The sequence below is a fragment of the Pelobates fuscus genome, chromosome 12 (assembly GCF_036172605.1).
Source record: "Pelobates fuscus isolate aPelFus1 chromosome 12, aPelFus1.pri, whole genome shotgun sequence".
NCBI classification, from domain to species: Eukaryota; Metazoa; Chordata; class Amphibia; order Anura; family Pelobatidae; genus Pelobates; species Pelobates fuscus.
Genome location: NC_086328.1, coordinates 123933587 through 123959231, shown reverse-complemented (window position 1 = coordinate 123959231; position 25645 = coordinate 123933587). Strand labels below are relative to the sequence as shown.

Below are 25645 nucleotides of genomic sequence, written 5' to 3'. Positions count from 1 at the left end.
ACCTGAATAGGCTGGACCATTCTAAACCTTCCAAACTGTACCGACCCGAACCGATCCGCTCAGTGGAAAGGAGGCATAAGAGAGTCCACCTGATAAACACACAAACTATATACCATTTACAGTCTTTGAATAATACTATTTAAAACACTAATTTTAACTAAAACAATATTTGGATCCACCACCACCACCATTGCATCAAAGTAACCAAATATCAATCAGTCTTAAGCAATTTTTTTTACAAGGGAGATGAATATGATGGATGTACTGCCTACTGCTTAAACTTCCTTAAACGGCACTTTTAAAATGAATATGGCTTTTTTTTTCTGGCTACTTATTATGGGATGCCTGTGTGCATAGCGGGCTTGGGTTCTTAAATGAAACCCTGATGAGTTATCGTCATATCACCAAACCTTTCATTGTAGTGTTTCTAAAAAAATGTGAGAATGTGTGTTCGTGTAGCTGGGATAGAGGGAGAGAGACAGACAGATAGACAGATAGATAGATCGATAGATCGATAGATAGACAGACAGATAGATAGATAGGTAGATAGATAGATAGATAGCCTAAAACATAGATATATACAAAAGGTATTGTCTTTTGGCACCAATGGGAAATGTAAAAAAAAATGTTGCTTTACCTTTGTGTGTCTTTCCCAATTCCCCTCACCCCTTTATGTGTCCATTGTAACCCGGTTACCCTCTTTTGTGTATCTCTTTATCCTCTGATCCCTCTTTACCTATTCATTCCCTTTTGTGTCTCTTCTCCCGAATTATTTCTTTGTGGTTTTCTCTTGCCTCTGTATCCCCTTGTGTGTTTCAATTTATCCACTATATCCCCATTTGTGTCTGTCCTTATCCTACCAGAAAGTGCTCTTACTAAGAAATACTTTTGCCTCCTTGAAAGTTCAGCCTGCTCAGAGCCTTGTAGTCAGACTAAAGAAAATACATTATTTTTTAAATATATTTTCTCCATTGTGGCTTTAATTTTTTGGCATTTTTTTATGAGTAGTTTTTTTAATTTAATTTAGTAGAAACAGGCATTCATTTTTCGTAAGAATCATAGTTCGGACAAAAAAAACAGCTTGTTTGGCCATTCATCCAAATTCTGAATCTCCGACTGGCACAATCGAAGAATGGACTAATAAATGAATTGGCGTTGACCGATCTTCTGCTATGCGCGATTAATTTATTAATTAACCATATTTAAGGGTACTAAAATGTGGAAGTTGTTATGTCTCCCTAAATTGGTATCTTTAAATATGTCAATCTCACACAAGGGTACCAATTTTATTTAGGGAATTACATTTTAAATAGTTGGAAAATCAAAATTAAGAAAAGGGCTTTACTTAATTTTGATATTTTTAGCTGCTTGGTAAATATTTCCCTAAGTAGATATCCTTACGTGGATTGCCATATTTAAGATTTCCAAAATAGAGAGCTATCTACCAAACAGCTTATTTATTTGGTATCCTTAAAGGGGTACTATTGGTATCAAAATAGCTTCAGCTTAATGAAGCAGTTTTGGTGTACAGAGCATGCCCCTGCAGTCTCACTGCTCAATTCTTTGCCATTTAGGAGTTAAATCATTTTAGTTTCTGGTTATGCAGCCCTAGCCACACCTCCACCTCCACACCTTCACTGGACACAGCCTGCACAATAAAAATAGTAACATTTTCAATCAGGTGTTAATTTGCTTTGTATATATTTTTTATCTCATGTTCTGTAAATTGAACTTTAATCACACACAGAAGGCTCCTGCAGGGTTTAGGAGACTATTAACAGAGCAGGAGATAAGAAATTAAACAAAATATGCAATAAAAGAAGTTTAGACATTAGATCTCACTTTACAGGAAGTGTTTTAGGAAGGCTGTGTATGTCACATGCAGGGAGGTGTGACTAGGGCTGTATAAACAAAGTGATTTAAAGGGACACTATAGTCACCTGAACAACTTTAGCTTAATGAAGCAGTTTTGGTGTATAGAACATGCCCCTGCAGCCTCACTGCTCAATCCTCTGCCATTTAGGAGTTAAATCCCTTTGTTTATGAACCCTAGTCACACCTCCCTGCATGTGACTTTAACAGCCTTCCTTTTATTGCAAGTTCTGTTTAATTAAGATTTTCGTATCCCCTGCTATGTTAATAGCTTGCTAGACCCTGCAAGAGCCTCCTGTATGTGATTAAAGTTCAATTTAGAGATTGAGATACAATTATTTAAGGTAAATTACATCTGTTTGAAAATTAAACCAGTTTTTTTTTCATGCAGGCTCTGTCAATCATAGCCAGGGGAGGTATGGCTAGGGCTGCATAAACAGAAACAAAGTGATTTAACTCCTAAATGACAGTGAATTGAGCAGTGAAATTGCAGGGGAATGATCTATACACTAAAACTGCTTTATTTAGCTAAAGTAATTTAGGTGACTATAGTGTTCCTTTAACTCTTCAATGGCAGCAAATTGAGCAGTGAGACTGCAAGGGCATGCTCTATACACCAAAACGGCTTCATTAAGATAAAGTTGTTTTGGTGACTATAGTGTCCCTTTAAATACTAAACAACGGAAGATCAGAATCCCAGAGGAGGTTAAATATCATGAAATGCAGATCATAGAGAAACACTGAATCCAAAGTTTTACTATGAGAAGTATTTGATTGGATGCATGCAACAGGTCCCCGATGCACCTCAAGAAGCATTGGGTTGGACTATTGACAAGGAAGTCACTCTGCCTAGATTAAACTGAGAAAGATGGATCGGGAGCAGGGCCGAGGGAGTCTCTGCACTTAAAAAAAGGTAAGTAAAAAAACTGTTTTTTTCATAGAAAAAGGAGAAAATGAGGTTCTTTAATTTAATAAGGGACAAGGACACTATAGCATGGTTTTTATTACTAACGCTGTAGTGTTCGTTCATTCATTACACTGACTTCCGAGTATAACTGGTTTCCAAGCAGAGCAACTGTTTTCACCTTTTAGTGAATCAATGTGTCTGTCTCCTGAAACATAGGTTGGTCGGATAACTCTGGAAGTATAGATATGTGAAGATTTTATTTCTTCTATAGATGGCAGATAGTTGAGGCTTAGCAACCAGTGCATCCTCAATAGATTTTATGGCCATATCATTGACAGGGTGCTATGTGGTGCTGTAGTTAGAATTGATGATTTAGGTTTTCCAGGTTCCCAGAAAGGGCTCAAGTAATCGACAAGGTGAGCCTCTGCTAGTGTAATCCAGTTGACATTTTTTCATTACACCTTCTAATGCAGGGGTCCTAAAGTCAGTCTCCTGTGGGGGTTTCAGATATATGTAAATGCACAAATCTGTACAAACACATCTACACACTGCCATAAACACACACACACACACACACGCGCGAGAGTACAGCTTTGAACTGTATGGAGGATCCAACGAGACCACCGGATTCTCTGTAGGCACAGCCAATTCCCTGCATCCGTCACTGGTGACGGCTGTCAGGATTGTACTTGAACTCTGCACCGAGTCTAGGAAACTCAGGTGGAGGAGAAATACAGATATTTAGTAGTTAATACTTTGTGTATATCTCTTGGCTGAATTTGAATTTCAGTAAAATACTAAATAGTCAAAATTAGTATTTCATAAAGATTCTATCTTAATGAAATACAAATTTTTCGTGGGGAGAGGGTGGTGACAGTGCTGCTCTAAGGATTGGATATGGACCGCAGATGACCCTTGTTCTAAATAACTAACGTAGAAAATAAACAAACATACAAATAGATGGTAAGCAGCCTTTTTATAGAAAATAAAAATAAAAAATGTAATCAAATATCTGAAAAACTAGAATCAAAGTCATGAAAAGTATCATGGTAAAATCCAATGGAATGTCCTGTTGACGAATCCATCTTTAGAACTCAATAGAACGTACTGTGTCTCTCAATGAACAGTCAGTGATTTGCTGACACCTTCCTTATACTGCAGAGGCTGGGAGGAAGAAGGAAGTCAAGGGGCATAGATGTTGGGTGCTGGGTGACCAACTTTGAGGTTGAACAGTTGGAAATAGTTTAACCCCCGAAGGTAAGACGGTGCCCAGACAATGATGCCCCCCATAACTTTAATGAGCTGAAGTTGTTACAGGGGTGGGATTGTTACATTAGTAAGTGCTATAATGATATGTGTCATCTCCACATAGAGCATATCTACCTTGTCATGACTGAACAGTTTCCAGTTAAGTGAATAGGCCGCACAGCTCTCTAATATGCGCAGTTTGATTAAAAGGAGTGTTGTTTCATACAGCGTTGGATTGGTTGGCATTAGGGAGTCCGTTGCTTCGCTGAGAGGGACGCGCTTCATTTCTAAGACGTGGAAATTTCCTATTCACATCTTGCTGTCTGTGCTGGAAATGTTTATCCTGTGTTTGCAGGTCTGGGAGCTGCCGTGTATGAATGCAAACTGTTCATAAGGACTGCACATTGGGGGAGGAAACAACTTGCTACCTGATAGACAAAACAGTCAATAGTGAGTCACAAACTGGACATTTTTGTTTCAAGCACTAAAAATGATGGCTTTATTACCCCAGTTAGCTTAAAAGGCTGCCAAAACACAGAAAAATCATTTTTATCTCACGATGGACGTCAGTACGTATTCAATTAGAACACTTTGCTGTTTACAAACTGCTTGTGTTTTATACCTTAAACGGCAGATGAAGAGACAGTGTTGGGGCACCGTTCAGGAATATTTTTGTTTTCTCCACTAAGACTTTTTTCCCTCTTTCCCTTCACTAGTTTTATACCATACACCCCAATGCTCTGTCTCTCTACCCTGTGCCTTATTGACCCATTTCAATCTTCCCCTTACTTGCCCCTTCTCCCATTAAGCCATCGTCCCTCTCTCTGTCATGTTTGTCTGCTACCCTAACATCCCCCAGGCGTTATTTACCATCTCTTCTGCTGAGTTATTCTCTATAATCTTTCCCATGTGTCCTCTCCCTCTGCTACCACGGGATCTTCTTCCTCTGTCTCAGTTGTCCTTTGCCCTTAATTCCCCTAGGTACTGTCTATCCTCTCCCTTTTCTCCCAATTTTCCCTCTTCTTGATCCTTCATACTATACCTTCCCTCGCATACACTTATGTTTTTGCCCTTGTTTCCACTGCTACCTAGACTCTATTCACCACCCAAAGGCGGATGAAGATTGTCCAGGGCCATAAGCAGGATGCCAGATTGTGGATCCTTCCTAGAGCCCTGGACTCTGTTCTGTGAGTGTTGTATGTGTGTGGTGGCTGAGCATTGCATGTGTGTGTATATAGGGTGGCAAGCTTTATTTCACTTTTAATTTTTTATTGTGGACCCTTTTTCATCCAATTTTGTCTCTTAATCCTGGCGGTTTCATCTGTACCTGGTAGCTGACAGTGGATGTATATATTGATGGGCCTTTTTAACTTCTTGATTTTGTAAGTGTACACAATAAAGCATTTCTTGGAATATTATACAGTTACACACTATGTTCTTTTTCTGTGCTTTGTTTCAAGTACTTATCTTCACATACAAGAAGAAAAGAAGCACTTGAAGAAGACTGAGTATACCCTGCCTTTTAACGTCTATGTTTGTGAGTGTTTTATAGTTCCCCTTTTTTATGTTTTTTAGCGCTTTTTTGTCTGCACTATTGGTCTCCCTTTGTATTTTTAGGTCGTGCTATTTATGGTTTTGTGTGTATATGTGTGTTGTGCGCATGTGAAGTAGTAAGAGTGCTGTGTGTGGGGAAGGACAGTTGAGTGTGCCACTGTGTCCTGGTTGAGTGATGTGCTGCCCTGTGTGGTATGTTGGGTCTGTGTTGAGGGGAGTCTGAGTGTGTCTGAGTGCTATTTGCGTATTGTCGGAGTGTGTTGGGAGATAAGGATGAGTGTGTGTGGGAAAACCAGGGAATATGAGAACTTGGACAACAGGTCAGAGAAACTCAGTAGCTTGCACATTAGCAAATCCTTGCTCAGGTTTCAAAATAGTTTTTGCTTACTTGTGTCATTATAGAGAGAACCAGCTCCAAGACACCCATAAGGGTGGTCCAGAACCGAAATGCCAGCAAGTACTCTCTGCATGAGAGATACAGCAACCACGGACGATCGTTTCGGTCTTCTTTGGGCCTCATCAGCAACATGTAGTTGATGCCCCTCCAGGCACAGTGAGCACAGGGTCCATGTCTGAATTACTCTTTTAACTTGGGGAGAGTCAAGTTAATGAGTGTGTGTAGGGAAGTTTTTCATTTGCCCATTTTCCTTGTGGTCTGGTGGAGGGTGAGCTGAGGAGCTGTATACCTGGTGGTCCAGAAAGGTAATATTCTGGTCTGCACCAATATCAGGTGCAGACTACTTTAAGAGGTCCCTCGTAGTCCGGCCAGGGCCGGCGCTACCATAAGGCGGCCCAGGCGGCCGCCTTAGGGCGCACCGGCCATGGGGGCGCAAAATCAGGCTGACCGGAAGGAGGGAAGCGCACTGCGCTCCCCTCCAACCGACGACCTGTTGTAGCGTGGCCGAGCGCCCGGTTCTGCGGGCGCGCGAGGGAGCACTCTCCCATGTGTGCTTCCTCTTCAGCTCCCTCGCGCGCTGCATACTGATAACGGAGCCGGAAGATGACGTCATCTTCCGGCGCCGGCATCCCTACGCGGTGCGCGAGGGAGCTGAAGAGGAAGCACACATGGGAGAGTGCTCCCTCGCGCCCGCCCGGGAGCCAGCCAGCCAGGGAGGGAGCTAGCCAGCAAGGGAAAAAGCCAGCCAGCCAGCCAGGGAGGGAGCCAGCCAGCCAAGGAGCCCAGCAGCACCACTGGACCCCAGGGAATCCCTTCAGCACTCCAAAAAGGTAAGGAGGCTGAGGGATTAAATTAAAAAAAAAAACATGTGTTAGTGTGAGTGTTAGTGTGTGTGTCTGCTAGTGAGTGTCAGTGAGTGACAGTGTGTGTGTCTGCTAGTGAGTGTCAGTGTGTGTGTCTGCTAGTGAGTGTCAGTGTGTGTGTCTGCTAGTGAGTGTCAGTGTGTGTGTCTTCTAGTGAGTGTCAGTGTGTGTGTTTGCTAGTGTCAGTGAGTGTGTCTGCTAGTGTCAGCGAGTGTGTCTGCTAGTGTCAGTGAGTGTGTCTGCTGGTGTCAGTGAGTGTGTCTGCTAGTGTCAGTGTGTGTGTTTGCTAGTGTCAGTGTGTGTGTTTGCTAGTGAGTGTCAGTGAGTGTGTCTGCTAGCTGGCGCCCTGTGATGGGGCTGGGCTGCAAGATTGAACTAGTATGTAATTGTGTACGTCTCTGTATGTATGTATGTAGGTCTCTGTATGCCTGTATGTCTTTGTATGTATGTTTCTGTATGCATGTATGTGTCTGTATGTTTCTGTATGCCTGTATGTCTCTGTATATACAAATGTATGTGTCCGTATGCCTGTATGTCTCTGTATGTACAAATGTATGTGTCTGTATGCCTGTATGTCTTTGTACGTATGTGTCTGTATGCCTGTATGTCTCTGTATACCTGTATATATGTATGTGTCTGTATGTCTCTGTATGCGTGTATGTCTTTGTATGCCTGTATGTATGTATGTGTCTGTATGCCTGGATGTCTCTGTATGTATGTTTCTGTATGTCTGTCTATGTATGTATGTATGTGTCTGTATGACGGTATGCCTCTGTATGTATGTCTATATGCCTGCATGTATGTCTCTGTCTGTGTCTGTATGTCTCTGTATGATTATTTCTGTGTTTGTATGAACCTTATTTTAAACGAGGGTGGGGGGCACCAAAATGCATCTTCGCCTGTGTAACTAAAAATCCTAGCACCGGTCCTGAGACCGGCGCTTAGTCAATGACTCAGAGCGCTGCTTGCAGTACTCTGAGTCATTGAGGTTTGCTGGGAACTCTTAAAGTGATCTACACCCAATAGAGGTGCAGCCCACAACTCTATGTCGCGTTTATGGGCACAATGCCATGCAGGAAGATATTATGAGACTGTCTATGCCACCTTATGGGTAATCCGGCTCTATTAGCATCTCACCCACTTTTTTTCCTCTCCATCTCCACCATTTCGAGACTCTGTTTAATTCTTATCAAACTACATGTTTTTTCAACAACTCATAAAAGTAAAAGAGATATTCAAACGGCCCTCTACAAGCATCCAAATAAAATACCACGAGGGTTTTCCATAAATGGAGATTATTTATTTTTTAAAAATGAATATATACATGGCACTGTTCGGATGACCTCGGTGTATGAAAAGACAAAAGAAAACAAAATAACACAAAGTCCCGACACCTGTAAAGATAAAAAAAGAGGGGAGAAAACCCTCCCGAAAGGATGAATACTCGTCTAGCAAATGGCAACTGAGCATTATCACAGCTATCCAAATCTTGAGCTCCCATCACACCTAGCCATCAAAAGATCAACAGGATTCATTATTAGACAACATCTTAACTAACATAATAAAGTTATTTATTTATTTATACACACACATATTTTTTGTTTGGGAGCTACCATGCAAAATAGCTGTATTTATATATATTTTATGAGAGCACTATTGTTTTGTGTATTCTCTTATTTAAGAATTACTATCTTATTATTCTAATTATGCTTTGAAATACCAAGTCAATATTTTCCGATGACTGAAATAAACGGTGTAATTTGCACACGTTGGGTTCTTTTTGTTAATCTCTTGTACAGATGATCAAATTCAGTAGCTTTCTAAGATGTCTGGCTGATGAGTTTCCTTTTTTGTAATTGGCACACATAAGGCTAAGCTAATTAAAATTGGCGTTATTACTAGCTTCTTGGTGTAAGATGGAATATTGTTGCCAAGAAACATTTATCCCTTTTTGAGGCACAACAGGAGAGTGATCTGTGCTGGGTTTACACCATCTTTTGGATCGACATCAGCTACAGAGACATGTGAAAGGTAGAAGATAATGCCGATTTTTAAGCCTATGTTGCTATGTTACTCTATAGATTAATCAGCAAATCTAGTAATTAAAGTGACAGTATAAACACTAAAACAACTTTAGCTTAATGAAGCAGTTTTGGTGTATAGATCATGCCTTTGAGGTTTCACTGTTCAAGTCTCTGCCATTTAGGAGATACATCACTTTGTTTATACGGCCCTAGTCACACCTCCATGTGTGTGACTTACACAGCCTTCCTAAACACTTCCTGTAAAGAGTCGTGTAATGTTTACACTACCTATATTGCAAATTCTGTTAAATTTAGATTTTCTTATCTCCTGCTCTGTTAATTGCTTGCTAGAACCTGCAGGGGCCTTCTGTATGTAATTAAAGTTACATTTACAGATCAGGAGATAAACACTTCTAAAGTAGTGTAACATCTGAAAATGAAACCATTTTCTTTCATACAGGCTGTATCACTCACAGCCAGGGAAAGTGTGGCTAAGACTGCATAAAAAGAAACAAAGTGATTTAACTCCTAAATGGCAGAGAATTGAGCAGTGAAACTGCTGGAACATGATCTATACACTAAAACTAAAATTTGTTTTGATAACTTTAGTGTTCCTTTAAAAACCCTCCCTCCTGGTCAGTCTCAACAGTTTTATTGCTTGAATTCCCCCATGAGATGATATCATCCTGTGTTTTGATATGTTGGCAGAGTGAGTGCCTGGACTACCACAGGCAGCAGCAGGACAAAGTGTGCATTGTGGCAAGTCCTGGACCCAAAGCATTTGCCAGCCGGGAACTGTACACATGGAACAGCAGCCTGTTCCCAGACACAGTTAAAGCTTCGGAATGCGGATTGGGCTGCTCATAATGTAAGGTGACAGTATCCACCGATGTCACCTGACAGCTGGGGATTGCATGGAGATGGCCATTTAAAACAGACTTGTATTTAATCTCAGAACACTCCTTTGTGTTTGAACACTCCAATTTAAAGCGAGGATCATAAACTGAGGCTTGCTGTACTTAATGGTTGGATCAGAGTCTTTCATTTAAGCTCTTAAAAGACCTGGCTCAGACACCGATGCCGGTAAGCCGAGAGCCTCCCAGGGTCGCTAACATTTGCCCTAAACCCAGTTCTGCTTATAGCGACCTGGACTCTATTACCTCCCGCAGGAGAACTTTCAGAACTACGGGAAACTGCTCGCCCTTAGTCATCCTGTGCATTTTTTCTTATTTGCCTTTTTAACAGTGAAGATACCAGTAGTATTTATATAAAATATTGGATGTTTCATGATAGATTGTGTGCTTGTGGGACGAGCATTCTCGACCGTATGTTTTTGTTTTTCTAGTCTGTCAAGCTAAATGTGCGTATATACGACTGTCCAGGTCACCGATACATGGTGTAACACACAGGCAGTGTGATTAAAAATTACATTCGGAATAATAACAAACCGAAATCTGAATTGCAAAAAATCAGGCTAAAATAGCCCAGCTGTGACTAAGAGTTGGAGAAGTTCTCTAAATCGGCTATGTTTGCCTACATTTTTCAATTCAGATTTTAATTTGCTATCATTTAGAGTGATTACCCCAACATTGAGCTAATTATTTAGCTAGATTGTATATATGACATTAATAGATACAATTCGATGTGTTCAGTTTGTTTGTTCAGCTAGATGCCTGTCTGTCCAAGAAAACTTGATCTGAGAATGGTATGCAACTATGCACCAATAAATACCTTTCTGGGATTGAGCCTAAAACATAGTTTAAATTACTCACTGTAGATTTAATAAAACCTTCATCATACCTTTCAACATTTCAAATGGGCAAAGAGGGGCCTTTATTTTTAAGGGTGTGAGTGGGGGTGTGATCAGAGGAGAGCTGTTTTGACTTACTAATACCAGTTTACACAACTAAAATGTAACTTAGAATAAGAACAATGTATCTTATTTACACAGACTGATTTCTAAACGCGTTTATTGTAGTCTAAAGACACATTACTGGGAGTATTATTGCTGTGGAGCTCTGTTATAAACTCAGTCACATTACTGGGAGTATTATTGCTGTGGAGCTCTGTTATGCACTCTGACACATTACTGGGAGTATTATTGCTGTGGAGCTCTGTTATAAACTCAGTCACATTACTGGGAGTATTATTGCTGTGGAGCTCTGTTATACACTCTGACACATTACTGGGAGTATTATTACTGTGGGGCTCTGTTATACGCTCAGACACATTACTGGGAGTATTATTACTGTGGGGCTCTGTTATACGATCAGACACATTACTGGGAGTATTATTGCTGTGGAGCTCTGTTATGCACTCTGACACATTACTGGGAGTATTATTGCTGTGGAGCTCTGTTATGCACTCTGACACATTACTGGGAGTATTATTACTGTGGGGCTCTGTTATACGATCAGACACATTACTGGGAGTATTATTACTGTGGGGCTCTGTTATACACTCAGACACATTACTGGGAGTATTATTACTGTGGAGCTCTGTTATACACTCAGACACATAACTGGGAGTATTATTGCTGTGGAGCTCTGTTATACACTCAGACACATTACTGGGAGTATTATTGCTGTGGAGCTCTGTTATACACTCAGACACATTACTGAGAGTATTATTGCTGTGGGGCGATGTTATACACTCAGACACATTACTGGGAGTATTATTGCTGTGGAGCTCTGTTATACACTCAGACACATTACTGGGAGTATTATTGCTGCGGAGTTCTGTTATACACTCAGACACATTACTGGGAGTGTTATTGATGTGGAGCTCTGTTATACACTCAGACACATTACTGGGAGTATTACTGCTGTGGAGCTCTGTTATACACTCGGACACATTACTGGGAGTATTATTGCTGTGTAGCTCTGTTATACACTCAGACACATTACTGGGAGTATTATTGCTGTGGAGCTCTGTTATACACTCAGACACATTACTGGGAGTGTTATTGATGTGGAGCTCTGTTATACACTCAGACACATTACTGGGAGTATTACTGCTGTGGAGCTCTGTTATACACTCGGACACATTACTGGGAGTATTATTGCTGTGGAGCTCTGTTATACACTCAGACACATTACTGGGAGTATTATTGATGTGGGGCGATGTTATACACTCAGACACATTACTGGGAGTATTATTGCTGTGGAGCTCTGTTATACACTCAGACACATTACTGGGAGTATTATTGCTGCGGAGTTCTGTTATACACTCAGACACATTACTGGGAGTGTTATTGATGTGGAGCTCTGTTATACACTCAGACACATTACTGGGAGTATTACTGCTGTGGAGCTCTGTTATACACTCGGACACATTACTGGGAGTATTATTGCTGTGCAGCTCTGTTATACACTCATACACATTACTGGGAGTATTATTGCTGTAGAGCTCTGTTATACACTCAGACACATTACTGGGAGTGTTATAGCTGTGGAGCTCTGTTATACACTCAGACACATTACTGGGAGTATTATTGCTGTGGAGCTCCGTTATACACTCAGACACATTACTGGGAGTATTATTGCTGTAGAGCTCTGTGATACACTCAGACACATTACTGGGAGTGTTATAGCTGTGGAGCTCTGTTATACACTCGGACACATTACTGGGAGTATTATTGCTGTGTAGCTCTGTTATACACTCAGACACATTACTGGGAGTATTATTGCTGTGGAGCTCTGTTATACACTCAGACACATTACTGGGAGTGTTATTGATGTGGAGCTCTGTTATACACTCAGACACATTACTGGGAGTATTATTGCTGTGGAGCTCTGTTATACACTCAGACACATTACTGGGAGTATTATTGATGTGGGGCGATGTTATACACTCAGACACATTACTGGAAGTATTACTGCTGTGGAGCTCTGTTATACACTCGGACACATTACTGGGAGTATTATTGCTGTGGAGCTCTGTTATACACTCAGACACATTACTGGGAGTATTATTGATGTGGGGCGATGTTATACACTCAGACACATTACTGGGAGTATTATTGCTGTGGAGCTCTGTTATACACTCAGACACATTACTGGGAGTATTATTGCTGCGGAGTTCTGTTATACACTCAGACACATTACTGGGAGTGTTATTGATGTGGAGCTCTGTTATACACTCAGACACATTACTGGGAGTATTACTGCTGTGGAGCTCTGTTATACACTCGGACACATTACTGGGAGTATTATTGCTGTGTAGCTCTGTTATACACTCAGACACATTACTGGGAGTATTATTGCTGTGCAGCTCTGTTATACACTCATACACATTACTGGGAGTATTATTACTGTGTAGCTCCGTTATACACTCAGACACATTACTGGGAGTATTATTGCTGTAGAGCTCTGTTATACACTCAGACACATTACTGGGAGTGTTATAGCTGTGGAGCTCTGTTATACACTCAGACACATTACTGGGAGTATTATTGCTGTGGAGCTCCGTTATACACTCAGACACATTAAGTACATAAATTCCAAAAAACCCAAAAATGAAAGTATAGGTACACTTAAAACTGAAACGGGGGTGTTAGTTAATGAAGACCAAGAAAAGGCAGGAATTCTAAATAACTATTTCTCCTCCGTATATATTAAAGAAGAACCCATGGCAATAGATGTGCAAATGATTGCTACTAAAAACTTGCAGAATAATTGTAATTGGTTAACTCAAGACAATGTGCTGCAGCAACTAAAGAAAGTTAATATAAACAAAGCTCCAGGGCCTGACGGTATCCATCCACGTGTACTTAAGGAACTAAGTGTAGAAATAAGTGAACCTCTGTTTTTAATCTTTCAAGATTCTTTTCTTTCAGGAAGTGTTCCGGAGGATTGGAGGAAGGCAGATGTGGTTCCTATATTCAAAAAGGGTTCAAAATCCTTGCCTGGAAATTATAGACCTGTGAGCTTAACTTCTGTGGCTGGTAAAATATTTGAAAGGTTATTAAGGGATAATATTCAAGAATTCCTTGAGAAGAATATGGTTATCAGCAAAAATCAGCACGGTTTTATGAAGCACAGGTCATGTCAAACTAACTTGATTGCGTTCTACGAAGAAGTAAGTAGAAGTATAGATCAGGGTGTTGCAGTGGATGTGATCTATTTGGATTTTGCCAAGGCATTTGATACAGTTCCACACAAAAGATTAGTGTTCAAACTCAAGGAAATCGGTCTCGATGAAAATGCTTGTTCTTGGGTAGAACATTGGCTTAAAAACAGAATACAAAGAGTTGTCGTTAATGGTAAATTTTCAAGCTGGACAGAGGTGGCAAGTGGTGTCCCTCAGGGGTCTGTTCTGGGACCCCTTCTATTTAACATTTTTATAAATGATCTTGAAGACAGCATTGAAAGTCATGTTTCAGTGTTTGCAGATGACACAAAACTTTGTAAAATAATACAATGTGAGCAAGATATTACTTTGCTGCAGAAGGATTTAGATAGACTGGGGGACTGGGCACTCAAATGGCAGATGACATTTAATGTTGAAAAATGCAAAGTTATGCACTTCGGCGTAAAGAATACACAAGCAACGTATACCCTTAATGGAAGCGAATTAGGGATAACAACACACGAAAAGGACTTGGGAATTGTTATAGACAACAAACTATGCAACAATGTGCAATGTCAATCAGCAGTGGCCAAGGCCAGTAAGGTATTGTCATGCATGAAAAAGGGCATTCATTCTCGGGACGAGAATATCATTTTGCCTCTCTATAAATCACTGGTAAGACCACATATTGAATATGCTGTGCAATTTTGGGCACCTGTTCTAAAGAAGGATATCATGGCACTAGAAAAAGTGCAGAGGCGGGCTACAAAATTAATAAAAGGAATGGAACATATCAGCTATGAAGAAAGGTTAACAAATTTAAACCTATTTAGTTTAGAAAAACGTCGCCTGAGAGGGGATATGATAACATTATACAAATATATTCGGGGCCAATACAAACCATTGTGTGGAAATCTATTCACAAACCGGACTTTACATAGGACACGAGGCCATGCGTTTAGACTGGAAGAAAGAAGATTTCGTCTAAGGCAAAGGAAAGGTTTTTTTACTGTAAGAACAATCAGGATGTGGAATTCTCTGCCTGAAGAAGTGGTTTTATCAGAGTCCATACAGATGTTCAAACAGCTACTAGATGCATACTTGCAAAGACAGAATATTCAAGGATATAATCTTTCAATGTAGGGTAATAACTGCTTGATTCAAGGATAAATCTGACTGCCATTCTGGGGTCAATAAGGAATTTTTTGTCCTAGCTTGTTGCAAAATTGTGCTTCAAACTGGGTGTAACGGAATGCAGTATATTAGTCCACGATATCCGTTGGTATCTTCAGGAAATCCACAGTCAGAGTAGAAAGCAAGGCAATATCCCCAATCCTCCCAATAACCGGACGAAACAAAGTTTGGGAGTCAACTAACTCGGTTTATTCACAAGCAGCGTATTTATGCAGTTCCCCGTGCAAGGGGTTTCCATACAGATATTCCAGGGGATTTCTCCCAACATGCATTGTGACTTTCCCAACAGGCATCGCTGCACGAGAAGGTTACTCCCACTAAAATGGACGATTAAGTGGATTATCCCCTCGTGCAGCAAAACCGACAATTGACATTAAAATACATAATTCCCGTAATATTCGGTACTTTAGAATAACCGAACGTTCGGTAGATAGCTGGGGTCGGGGCGCACACTTTGTGAGAATACCGCTCCGATCCCAGCTGAATTGACCGAACGCCGCACATAATACATTTAAACATCAAGGTGAGTTTAAAAGTACCGAATAAGTACGGGACACATAATGTACCGAACGCGGTACTCCCGAACGCTCTGGAAGTCCAGCGGTGTTCGGATCACTGAGTAGCCGTTTTCAGTTCCAGGCTCTCGACGACCGAACACCGCTGCAGAGACAAAGGATCCAAGATGGCCGACCGCCGCATGGTCGGTAGTGGATCGACGGCCACCTAGGAGAGCCCTTAATTACCGATTGCAACAATGTTGCAATCGGTTAATTGGTGCCACACGACCTGTGAATGTGTGGTCTACCTGGGGAGTCCACATTCGTACGACGAATGGCCAGGATAGCCGTGTTTCGTCGTACGAATGCTTTGTATGCTGGCGGCATACGGCTGCCAGCATGCGAACGGTCACAGTACAATACACATACAGTCAACGGGACACGTTATACATTCAGCCTACGGACAACCTGCAATGAATATAGTTCAGAAGTGGCTAGGTTTGCCACACTGGGTTTTTTTTTTTTTTCTCTTTTGGATCAACAGCAAAAAACAGGTGTGAGGAAGGCTGAACTTGATGGACGCAAGTCTCTTTTCAGCTATCTAACTATGTAACTATGTAACATTACTGGGAGTATTATTGCTGTAGAGCTCTGTGATACACTCAGACACATTACTGGGAGTGTTATAGCTGTGGAGCTCTGTTATACACTCGGACACATTACTGGGAGTATTATTGCTGTGTAGCTCTGTTATACACTCAGACACATTACTGGGAGTATTATTGCTGTGGCGCTCTGTTATACACTCAGACACATTACTGGGAGTGTTATTGATGTGGAGCTCTGTTATACACTCAGACACATTACTGGGAGTATTATTGCTGTGGAGCTCTGTTATACACTCAGACACATTACTGGGAGTATTATTGATGTGGGGCGATGTTATACACTCAGACACATTACTGGGAGTATTATTGCTGTGGAGCTCTGTTATACACTCAGACACATTACTGGGAGTATTATTGCTGCGGAGTTCTGTTATACACTCAGACACATTACTGGGAGTGTTATTGATGTGGAGCTCTGTTATACACTCAGACACATTACTGGGAGTATTACTGCTGTGGAGCTCTGTTATACACTCGGACACATTACTGGGAGTATTATTGCTGTGTAGCTCTGTTATACACTCAGACACATTACTGGGAGTATTATTGCTGTGCAGCTCTGTTATACACTCATACACATTACTGGGAGTATTATTACTGTGTAGCTCCGTTATACACTCAGACACATTACTGGGAGTATTATTGCTGTAGAGCTCTGTTATACACTCAGACACATTACTGGGAGTGTTATAGCTGTGGAGCTCTGTTATACACTCAGACACATTACTGGGAGTATTATTGCTGTGGAGCTCCGTTATACACTCAGACACATTACTGGGAGTATTATTGCTGTAGAGCTCTGTTATACACTCAGACACATTACTGGGAGTGTTATAGCTGTGGAGCTCTGTTATACACTCAGACACATTACTGGGAGTATTATTGCTGTGGAGCTCCGTTATACACTCGGACACATTACTGGGAGTATTATTACTGTGTAGCTCCGTTATACACTCAGACACATTACTGGGAGTATTATTGCTGTAGAGCTCTGTTATACACTCAGACACATTACTGGGAGTGTTATAGCTGTGGAGCTCTGTTATACACTCAGACACATTACTGGGAGTATTATTGCTGTGGAGCTCCGTTATACACTCAGACACATTACTGGGAGTATTATTGCTGTAGAGCTCTGTTATACACTCAGACACATTACTGGGGGTATTATTGCTGTGGAGCTCTGTTATACACTCAGACACATTACTGGGAGTATTATTACTGTGGAGCTCCGTTATACACTCAGACACATTACTGGGAGTATTATTGCTGTAGAGCTCTGTTATACACTCAGACACATTACTGGGAGTGTTATAGCTGTGGAGCTCTGTTATACACTCAGACACATTACTGGGAGTATTATTGCTGTGGAGCTCCGTTATACACTCGGACACATTACTGGGAGTATTATTGCTGTAGAGCTCTGTTATACACTCAGACACATTACTGGGAGTGTTATAGCTGTGGAGCTCTGTTATACACTCAGACACATTACTGGGGGTATTATTACTGTGTAGCTCTGTTATACACTCAGACACATTACTGGGAGTATTAGTGCTGTGGAGCTCTGTTATACACGCAGACACATTAATGTGAGTATTATTGCTGTGGAGCTCTGTTATACACTCAGACACATTACTGGGAGTATTAGTGCTGTGGAGCTCTGTTATACACTCAGACACATTACTGGGAGTATTATTGCTGTAGAGCTCTGTTATACACTCAGACACATTACTGGGAGTGTTATAGCTGTGGAGCTCTGTTATAGACTCAGACACATTACTGGGGGTATTATTGCTGTGGAGCTCTGTTATACACTCAGACACATTACTGGGAGTATTATTACTGTGTAGCTCTGTCATACACTCAGACACATTACTGGGAGTATTATTACGGTGTAGCTCTGTTATACACTCAGACACATTACTGGGAGTATTAGTGCTGTGGAGCTCTGTTATACACGCAGACACATTAATGTGAGTATTATTGCTGTGGAGCTCTGTTTTACACTTAGACACACCAACAATACGGAGCTCCTAGAAAAGAGGGTCATTAGGATAGAATGGGCGGACACTGAGGGGTTTGAGCCTCAAATAGGGACTGTCCCTTCTATACAGGGACACTTGGCAGTTATGCATTATCTAAATGATTGAGTATATTGGGACTCCTCAGAGTTTGGACTGCAGGCCCCAGGTTCAATTTGGGAAGTTGAGTTTAGCTCTTGTCCAGCTCTGACACAAATTGTTTAGTTAAATGCTGTCAATGCTTTAAATGAACACTCCAAACACCATAACCACTGCAGCATCTAATTATGCTAATCCAGATAAAAAGTCAAAAGGCAGCTCTTACTATTTACCTTAAAATGGAAAAAAAAAAAAAACATGGAGAAAAGCTTCAGGATTAATACATTTGGATACCCGAAGGTTGCGTTGTTTCAATTGACTATGTTAACTATGTTACTAGAGATGGGTAAACCCAGAACAAATTTGTCTAGTTTGGCTGTGAGTATTGTGAGTTGAATTTTATCTTTACAACCAGTTTTTTTCAGGATGCAATAAAATAACCTTAATTTATTTTGGTAGAGGTGACATGGTGGGGAAAGATGTCCGTATGAACCAAGGATTGCCCTCCTGATTGTAACCAGGGCTTTCTGATTGGAAGAAGACCCCCTCAAGCTCTCAGCTTATAGTAAGTCATTTTACTTTGAATTCCTAGAAATGTCTGAGATAATATTTTGTGTGAATATACAGTTCGCTGTAGTGGTTATGGTGCCAGACGTAACTTGGCACACTCCCAGGGTAACTAGTCAAACCTTTGCAAATGGTTTGACAACTTACCTGGGGTATCTCTGAACGCCATTGTCTGCCTCCTCAGCTGCCAGTAGTTGCAGCTCACTACTCTCAGCCAGTGTGTCAGCTCTGCCTGGTTGGCCTAGCTCAGTAGAAGTGCTTCTGGCTCCCGGTGGTGTAAATATCCTTAAATTCTATGTGAGAACGTTGAATGTTATATGTTGGGTGAAGTCAAATCATATTATATGCCCGTTGAGAGCTTATGGTCCGGCTAGAGTGAGCTGGTGACCATGTAGATGACACTATTAGTCCATATTGGAAGTTACCTTTTTGTGTTCCTAGGCTGTAGAATTGGTCACCACACTCCAGCGCTTCAAGTGACACTATAGATACCAAACACCTTTAGCTTAATTAAGCAGTTTTGGTGTATAGATCATGCTCCTGCAATCTCACTGCTCAATTTTCTGCCATTTAGGCTCCCAGGTGTCTTTTACCCAGGTAACGAGCTGAGATTAGAAGCACTCTCCACCATGGCAAAGACCAAAGAGCTGTCCAAGGATGTCAGGGACAAGATTGTAGGCCTACACAAGGCTGTAATGGGCTACAAGACCATCGCCAAGCAGCTTGGCGAGAAGGTGACAACAGTTGGTGCGATTATTTCAGCGATCGTGAGAATGGTGAGGAATCGTCGCAGAACTACATGGGACGGGAGGATCTTGTTAATGATTTCAAGGCAGCTGGGACCATAATCAACAAGAAAACAAATGGTAACACACTACGCCATGAAGGACTGAAATCCTGCAGCTCCCGCAAGGCTTGCGTGCTCAAGAAAGCACATGTACAGGCTCGTCTGAAGTTTGCCACTGAACATCTGAATGATTCAGAGGAGAACGGGGTGAAAGTGTTGTGGTTAGATGAGACCAAAATTGAGCTCTTTGGCATCAACTCAACTCACCGTGTATGGAGGAGGAAGAGTGCTGCCTATGACCCCAAAAGCTCAATTTGCAGTGTCAAACATGGAGGTGGAAACATAATGCTTTGGGGGTGTTTTTCTGCTAAGAGGACAGGACAACTGCACTGCATCAAAGGGACGATGGACCGGGCCATGTCTTGGGTGAGAACCTCCTTCCCTCAGCCAGGGCATTGAAAATGGGTTGTGGATGGGTATTCCAGCATGACAATGACCCAAAACACACAACCACAGCAACAAAGGAGTGGCTCAAGAAGAAGCACATTAATGTCCTGCAGTGGCCTAGCCAGTCTGCCGACCTTAATCCCATAGAAAATCTGTGGAGGGAGCTGAAGGTTCAAATTGCCAAATGTCAGCCTTGAAACCTTAATGATTTGAAGAGGATCTGTGAAGAGGAGTGGGACAAAATCCCTCCTGAGATGTGTGCAAACCTGGTGGTCAACTACAAGAAACACCTGACCTCTGTGATTGCCAACAAGGGTTTTGCCACCAAGTACTAAGTCGAAGGGGTCAAATACCTGGGAGCTAGAAATCTTGCTGATTGATAGGGGATCAAATACTTATTTCACTCATTCACATGCAAATCAATTTATAACTTTGTCGACATGTGTTTTTCTGGATTTTTTGTTTTTGGTTATTCTGTCTTTCACTGTTAAATTACACCTACCATTAAAATTATAGACTGATAATTTCTTTGTCAGTGGACAAAGTTCAAAATCAGCAGGGAATCAAATACTTTTTTTCCCTCACTGTATGTCCCAGCACAAAGTGGAAGCAATGCTTCTCATGGAGAAACGTTGGTTTTAATGATTCTCTATGAGCAGAGACGTAACAAGAAACCACCCTCCATATGTCTCCTTTCCTTCCCCCCCAGCCCCTCCATGTATCTTCTTCTCCCCATGTGTCTTCTTTCCCCCATCTCCTTTCCTCCCTCAGCCTCTCCATGTGTCTCCTTCCCCCAAACCCTTCATGTGTTTCCTTTTCCCTCCAGCCCCTCAATGTGTCTCCTTACCACTCCTCCAACCCCGCCATGTGTTTTCTTCCCCCCAGCCCCTCCATGTGTCTCCTTTCCTCCCCCTACCTCTCCATGCATCTCCTTTCTTCCCCCCACCCCCTCCATGTGTCTCCTTTCCTCCCCCTACCTCTCCATGCATCTCCTTTCCTCCCCCCAGCCCCTCCATGTGTCTCCTTTCCTCCCCCTACCTCTCCATGCATCTCCTTTCCTCCCCCCAGCCCCTCCAAGTGTCTCCTTCCCCCCTTCATGTGTCTCTTCCCCAGCCCCCCTCACCTCCATGTAGCGTGGCCTAGCTACTAAGGACAGTGAGAGAAACCAGGAGTAAAGACTAAAGAGACATAATTACAAGAGTTGACGTTGCACATTAAGTTGCAGTCATTTACACTTTACATTTTTAGTGTATATTCCGTACACATTTATATTTTATTTTCAGTTTCCTTGATGTAAGTTTCCAAATGTATAATATGCCTCCTGTTTAAGCATGTTTGTGGGTATTTTGAGAGTTTGTTGAGGTGTTTCAGGGATAAGGCACCCATGTATCGGGTTAATTGTGTATTTTAACAATCGTGAAAAGGTGAGACTGAATGTTTTTGGCATCAATTCCACCTTTTTAATGGGATAAAAAGTGACTCTTAAATGTATTAATTGGTGATTGTGTTGACTTTTTTTTTCCTGCCAAAATTTGGCGTTTAACCCCCATCCCCCCAAAATAACTATAAACGCCCTGATTGTCAGAGAGGATAGTCTGTAATCCCAGATCTCGCTCCCTAAGTGTAGTATATCCACAGCTTCTTAGCTAACACTGAGATTTTACATTTACATTGATTTTTGTAACCTCATTAACACTCTGTCATGCACCTCTCAGGTCCCAGGTGTTGACAAGTCATTTTCACTACTTATAAATAAAACTGGTGTTTTAATATATCGATGTAATGTCTTATTATAGACCAGCTTTCAAATGTTTACTCTTTGTCTTAGTTATATAAAGGATAATACCTATTTTTACTCTTGAACATTAGACCATCACAGCCTGTGCAGAGCTCAATAAATCATTGCAATCATATGAACATCTCTTGAATATATTGTAGCATATTAACTAAGCCTTCAGTACTAGCTACCGAAATAAATGTACAAAACAGGCTTTAAATTACTCCCAGTTTTAAAATGCATTATGTAGTTAAATAATTGAAATATTAAAAACTAAACAAAGATACTAGTCTTTAAAGGGACAATGTAGTCACCATAACAACTACAGCTTAACGCAGTTGTTCTTGTGTCTATAGCCTGTCCCTGCAGATTTTTTTTATGTAAACAATGAAAAGGCAGTGTTTACATTGCTGCCTAGTAACACCTCTAGTGGCTGTCGCTCAGACGGCCACTAAAGGTGCTTCCTGGGTCAGTGCTGCACAATGTGCAGCAGCACCTACATTCAGCGTCTCCACGCTCTGTATGCAGATGCCGAACGTTCCCCATAGAGATGCATTGGTTCAGTGCATCTCTATGAGGAGATTCTGATTGGCGCAGCCAGAATTTTGCTGCACATGCACAATGGCCTCACAATATTTCCCTATTATAATACATTGGATTGGCTGAGATAGTCAAATTTGATGATCTCTGCCACAGAGGCAGAGCCAGTTGCGGCGAGACCAGCGAGATGCTGGAAAAACGTGAATAACATTACCTTTTTAAAGTACAAAGAGGGGGCCGGGGACCTAAAAAGTTATTTTACTACTATAGTGTCAGAAATATATGTTTGCGTTCCTGACTCTATAATGTTCCTTTAAGTTTATTGTGTTTTCTGCATATTTCCAAGATGTCTAGCTGCTGTAGTGAATTTGAACCCAGATGAGGAATTAGATGAAAGTTATTTAGCCAGTTTTAATCCTCCTATTATGTTCAATGGGATTGCTGAATAATGCCAAAAGAGACCCTTCCGAGCAAGACCCAGGCAGATATGTAGGTACTACTGCAGTGTTGGAACAGTGTATTTTGCTATGTACTGAAACACAAAATAAGGTTACTGAGAAGAAGGAAATGTTTATTATTTTCATTCCAGGGTCATATCCTATTGAATAGAGTTTGAGAGCTGCAATAAAGGAAAACCATTCATTTAGAAAGTAAAACTAATGCTAGGAACCTGGACGGAACAGAGGGCTTACAGTTTCCAGGCTCAGACATGCCACAGAGATGATTGGTTGAATAACGATGTGGAGAGTTACTGTATTATAAACTTTAATGCTCCTATTCAGTGTATATATCTTACAGCAGGATAGAGTACTACATCTTGATGTCTCATGTCTTTCTTTTCTCGTACCTGTAGGTATACTTGGCAACAGAATCCAGGGAGAAGTCTCAATGACGGTTTCCAGCCATGCAATGTTCTTGGAAGGCTGTCTTCTTACTAGCGCTGGCCTCTATTGCTATCCAGTACACAGCCATTCGCACCTTTACCACCAAATCCTTTCAAATGTGCCCAATCCCCAATCCTGCCAACTGCAGCCCTGGCCAAGATCCTACAGATTCTCCTGACCGGCTTTGTGAGGACAGCCAGTCGTTAAACTCGAACTTTTCTAGAAAGACACATATTCTCATCTTGGCAACAACCCGCAGTGGATCATCTTTTGTGGGTCAACTTTTTAATCAACACTCTGATGTCTTCTATTTGTTTGAGCCACTTTACCATGTCCAGTATACATTGCTTCCTAAAATGACACAGAATAAAAGTCCTGCTGATCGGAGAGTCATGTTGGGCGCAAGTAGGGACCTGTTGAGGAGCCTTTATGACTGTGATCTCTATTTTATGGAGAACTACATCAAGCCACAGCCAATTAACCACACTACTGATAGACTGTTCAGGCGGGGTGCAAGCAAAGCACTTTGCTCTCTTCCAGTTTGTGATGCTTTAGGATCCTCTGACATTTATCTCGAAGAAGGTGACTGTGTTAAGAAATGTGGGAGCTTAAACATGACCTTAGCAATGGAGTCTTGCAAGGACCATGGACATGTGGCTATTAAAATTGTCCGTGTGCCTGAAGTCAATGACCTTCGAGCTTTAGTGGAAGATCCAAGGCTAAATTTGAAGGTGATACAGTTGGTGAGGGACCCCAGAGGCATCTTGGCCTCCCGGAGTGAGACTTTCCGGGACACCTATAGGCTATGGAGGATATGGAGAGCAACCGGCCGAAGGCCTTTCAATCTAGACGCAACCCAGTTGACCACAGTCTGTGAAGACTTTTTAAACTCCATCTCTACTGGGTTTAGTCGCCCCCTCTGGTTAAAGGGTAGGTATATGCTCCTCCGATATGAGGATCTGGCTAGAAACCCTATGAAGAAGATGGAGGAGATCTATGACTTTGTGGGTGTTCCACCAGATTCGAACGTGGAGAGATGGATTCAGAATAACACCCAAGCAGACGAATCATCAGTCAAACATAAGTATGGCACATTAAGAAACTCTGCAGCCACAGCTGAAAGCTGGCGACTAACTTTGTCTTATGACATTGTAGAATTTACGCAAAATGCCTGTCGACAAGTACTAACCCAGCTAGGCTACAAGACTGTTGGGTCTTCACAAGAACTGAGAAACCTTTCCTACAGCCTGATAGAGGACAAAGGTTTTGCACCTTTTCTGTAATGTTAAATCGGCAACCACAGTGTACAGTGAGGGTGTGAAATCAGCAAAAAATAGAGGAAAGTAAGAAAAAGAGCAAACGATATATTTTTGATAAACCCTTGTTCTTATTCCTCCAGGAAAAACAAGTTGCACTAAAAACAGTAGGTCTGGTGATAAAGCACATTTATTAATTAAGAAAGGTTAATGGCATACCTCTAATATGGAAACTTGAAGCCCTTTTGATAGATATAAACTTTGCCAGATTGAGCGCATTGCAAGCTCTACTCAAAATGTAACCATCATAAAATAAAATGGGAGTGGTGATAGTTTCATTACATTGTGATGGTCCATATGGATTTTTAATTACAGATTTTCTCATCAAGTGTTGAAACCCAGACATAGTGATTCATATGCAAAAGGGGGAAGACAGAATAATTTCTAATTTAGAGACCTCCCATCTACATTGTTGCTTGTGGGATGCCGGAGGTTGTCGGTTGGTGTTAAATGTTTACAGAAACCAAAACACAAGGCAGAACATTCTTATTGTTTAGAGCATTTGCTTATGTTAAAATGTCCACGTTTTCAGTTGGATGTTGGGTGAAGGGGGAAAATTGCACAATTTTTTCAAATCATGTTGTTTTATTTATAAATGTTCATAAAGAGGGATGCATTCGAGTGCATGAGGTGCCGCTTATTGTGTTCTAAATCTCCAGATGCAGTACCGGCTCAGTAAAGAAAATGTGGAAGTTAAAATGTATCTTTCTTAGAGCTAATTCCTGGGCCTTAGTTGTGTGTCATTCATGAAATAAAATAGAATCATCAGTAAGAAAGTTTATTAATGGCGTTAAAGTGACGAAGGTGGATAAAAAGGCTTTCAGAAGTGGATCTCAGATTGTGGTCTGTTGATATCCAGATCGTAAAACACCCAAGAACCACCACTTTGTTAAGTGTCGAGGATTGTGGC

The 25645-nt window shown here is 41.4% G+C and overlaps 1 protein-coding gene across 1 annotated transcript in view; it reads left to right on the top strand.

Annotated features, from left to right (window-relative positions):
• The window catches only part of CHST1 (carbohydrate sulfotransferase 1), a 31949-nt gene extending 6931 nt beyond the window's left edge, over positions 1–25018 (top strand). The window contains exons 2-3 of the mRNA XM_063438438.1: positions 18877–18982; positions 23389–25018. Of these exons, the coding sequence (XP_063294508.1) occupies positions 23440–24702 (1263 nt within the window). The 5' untranslated portion in view covers positions 18877–18982; positions 23389–23439 and the 3' untranslated portion in view covers positions 24703–25018. The remainder of the gene's footprint in view (positions 1–18876; positions 18983–23388) is intronic.
• Positions 25019–25645: the final 627 nt, after the last annotated feature.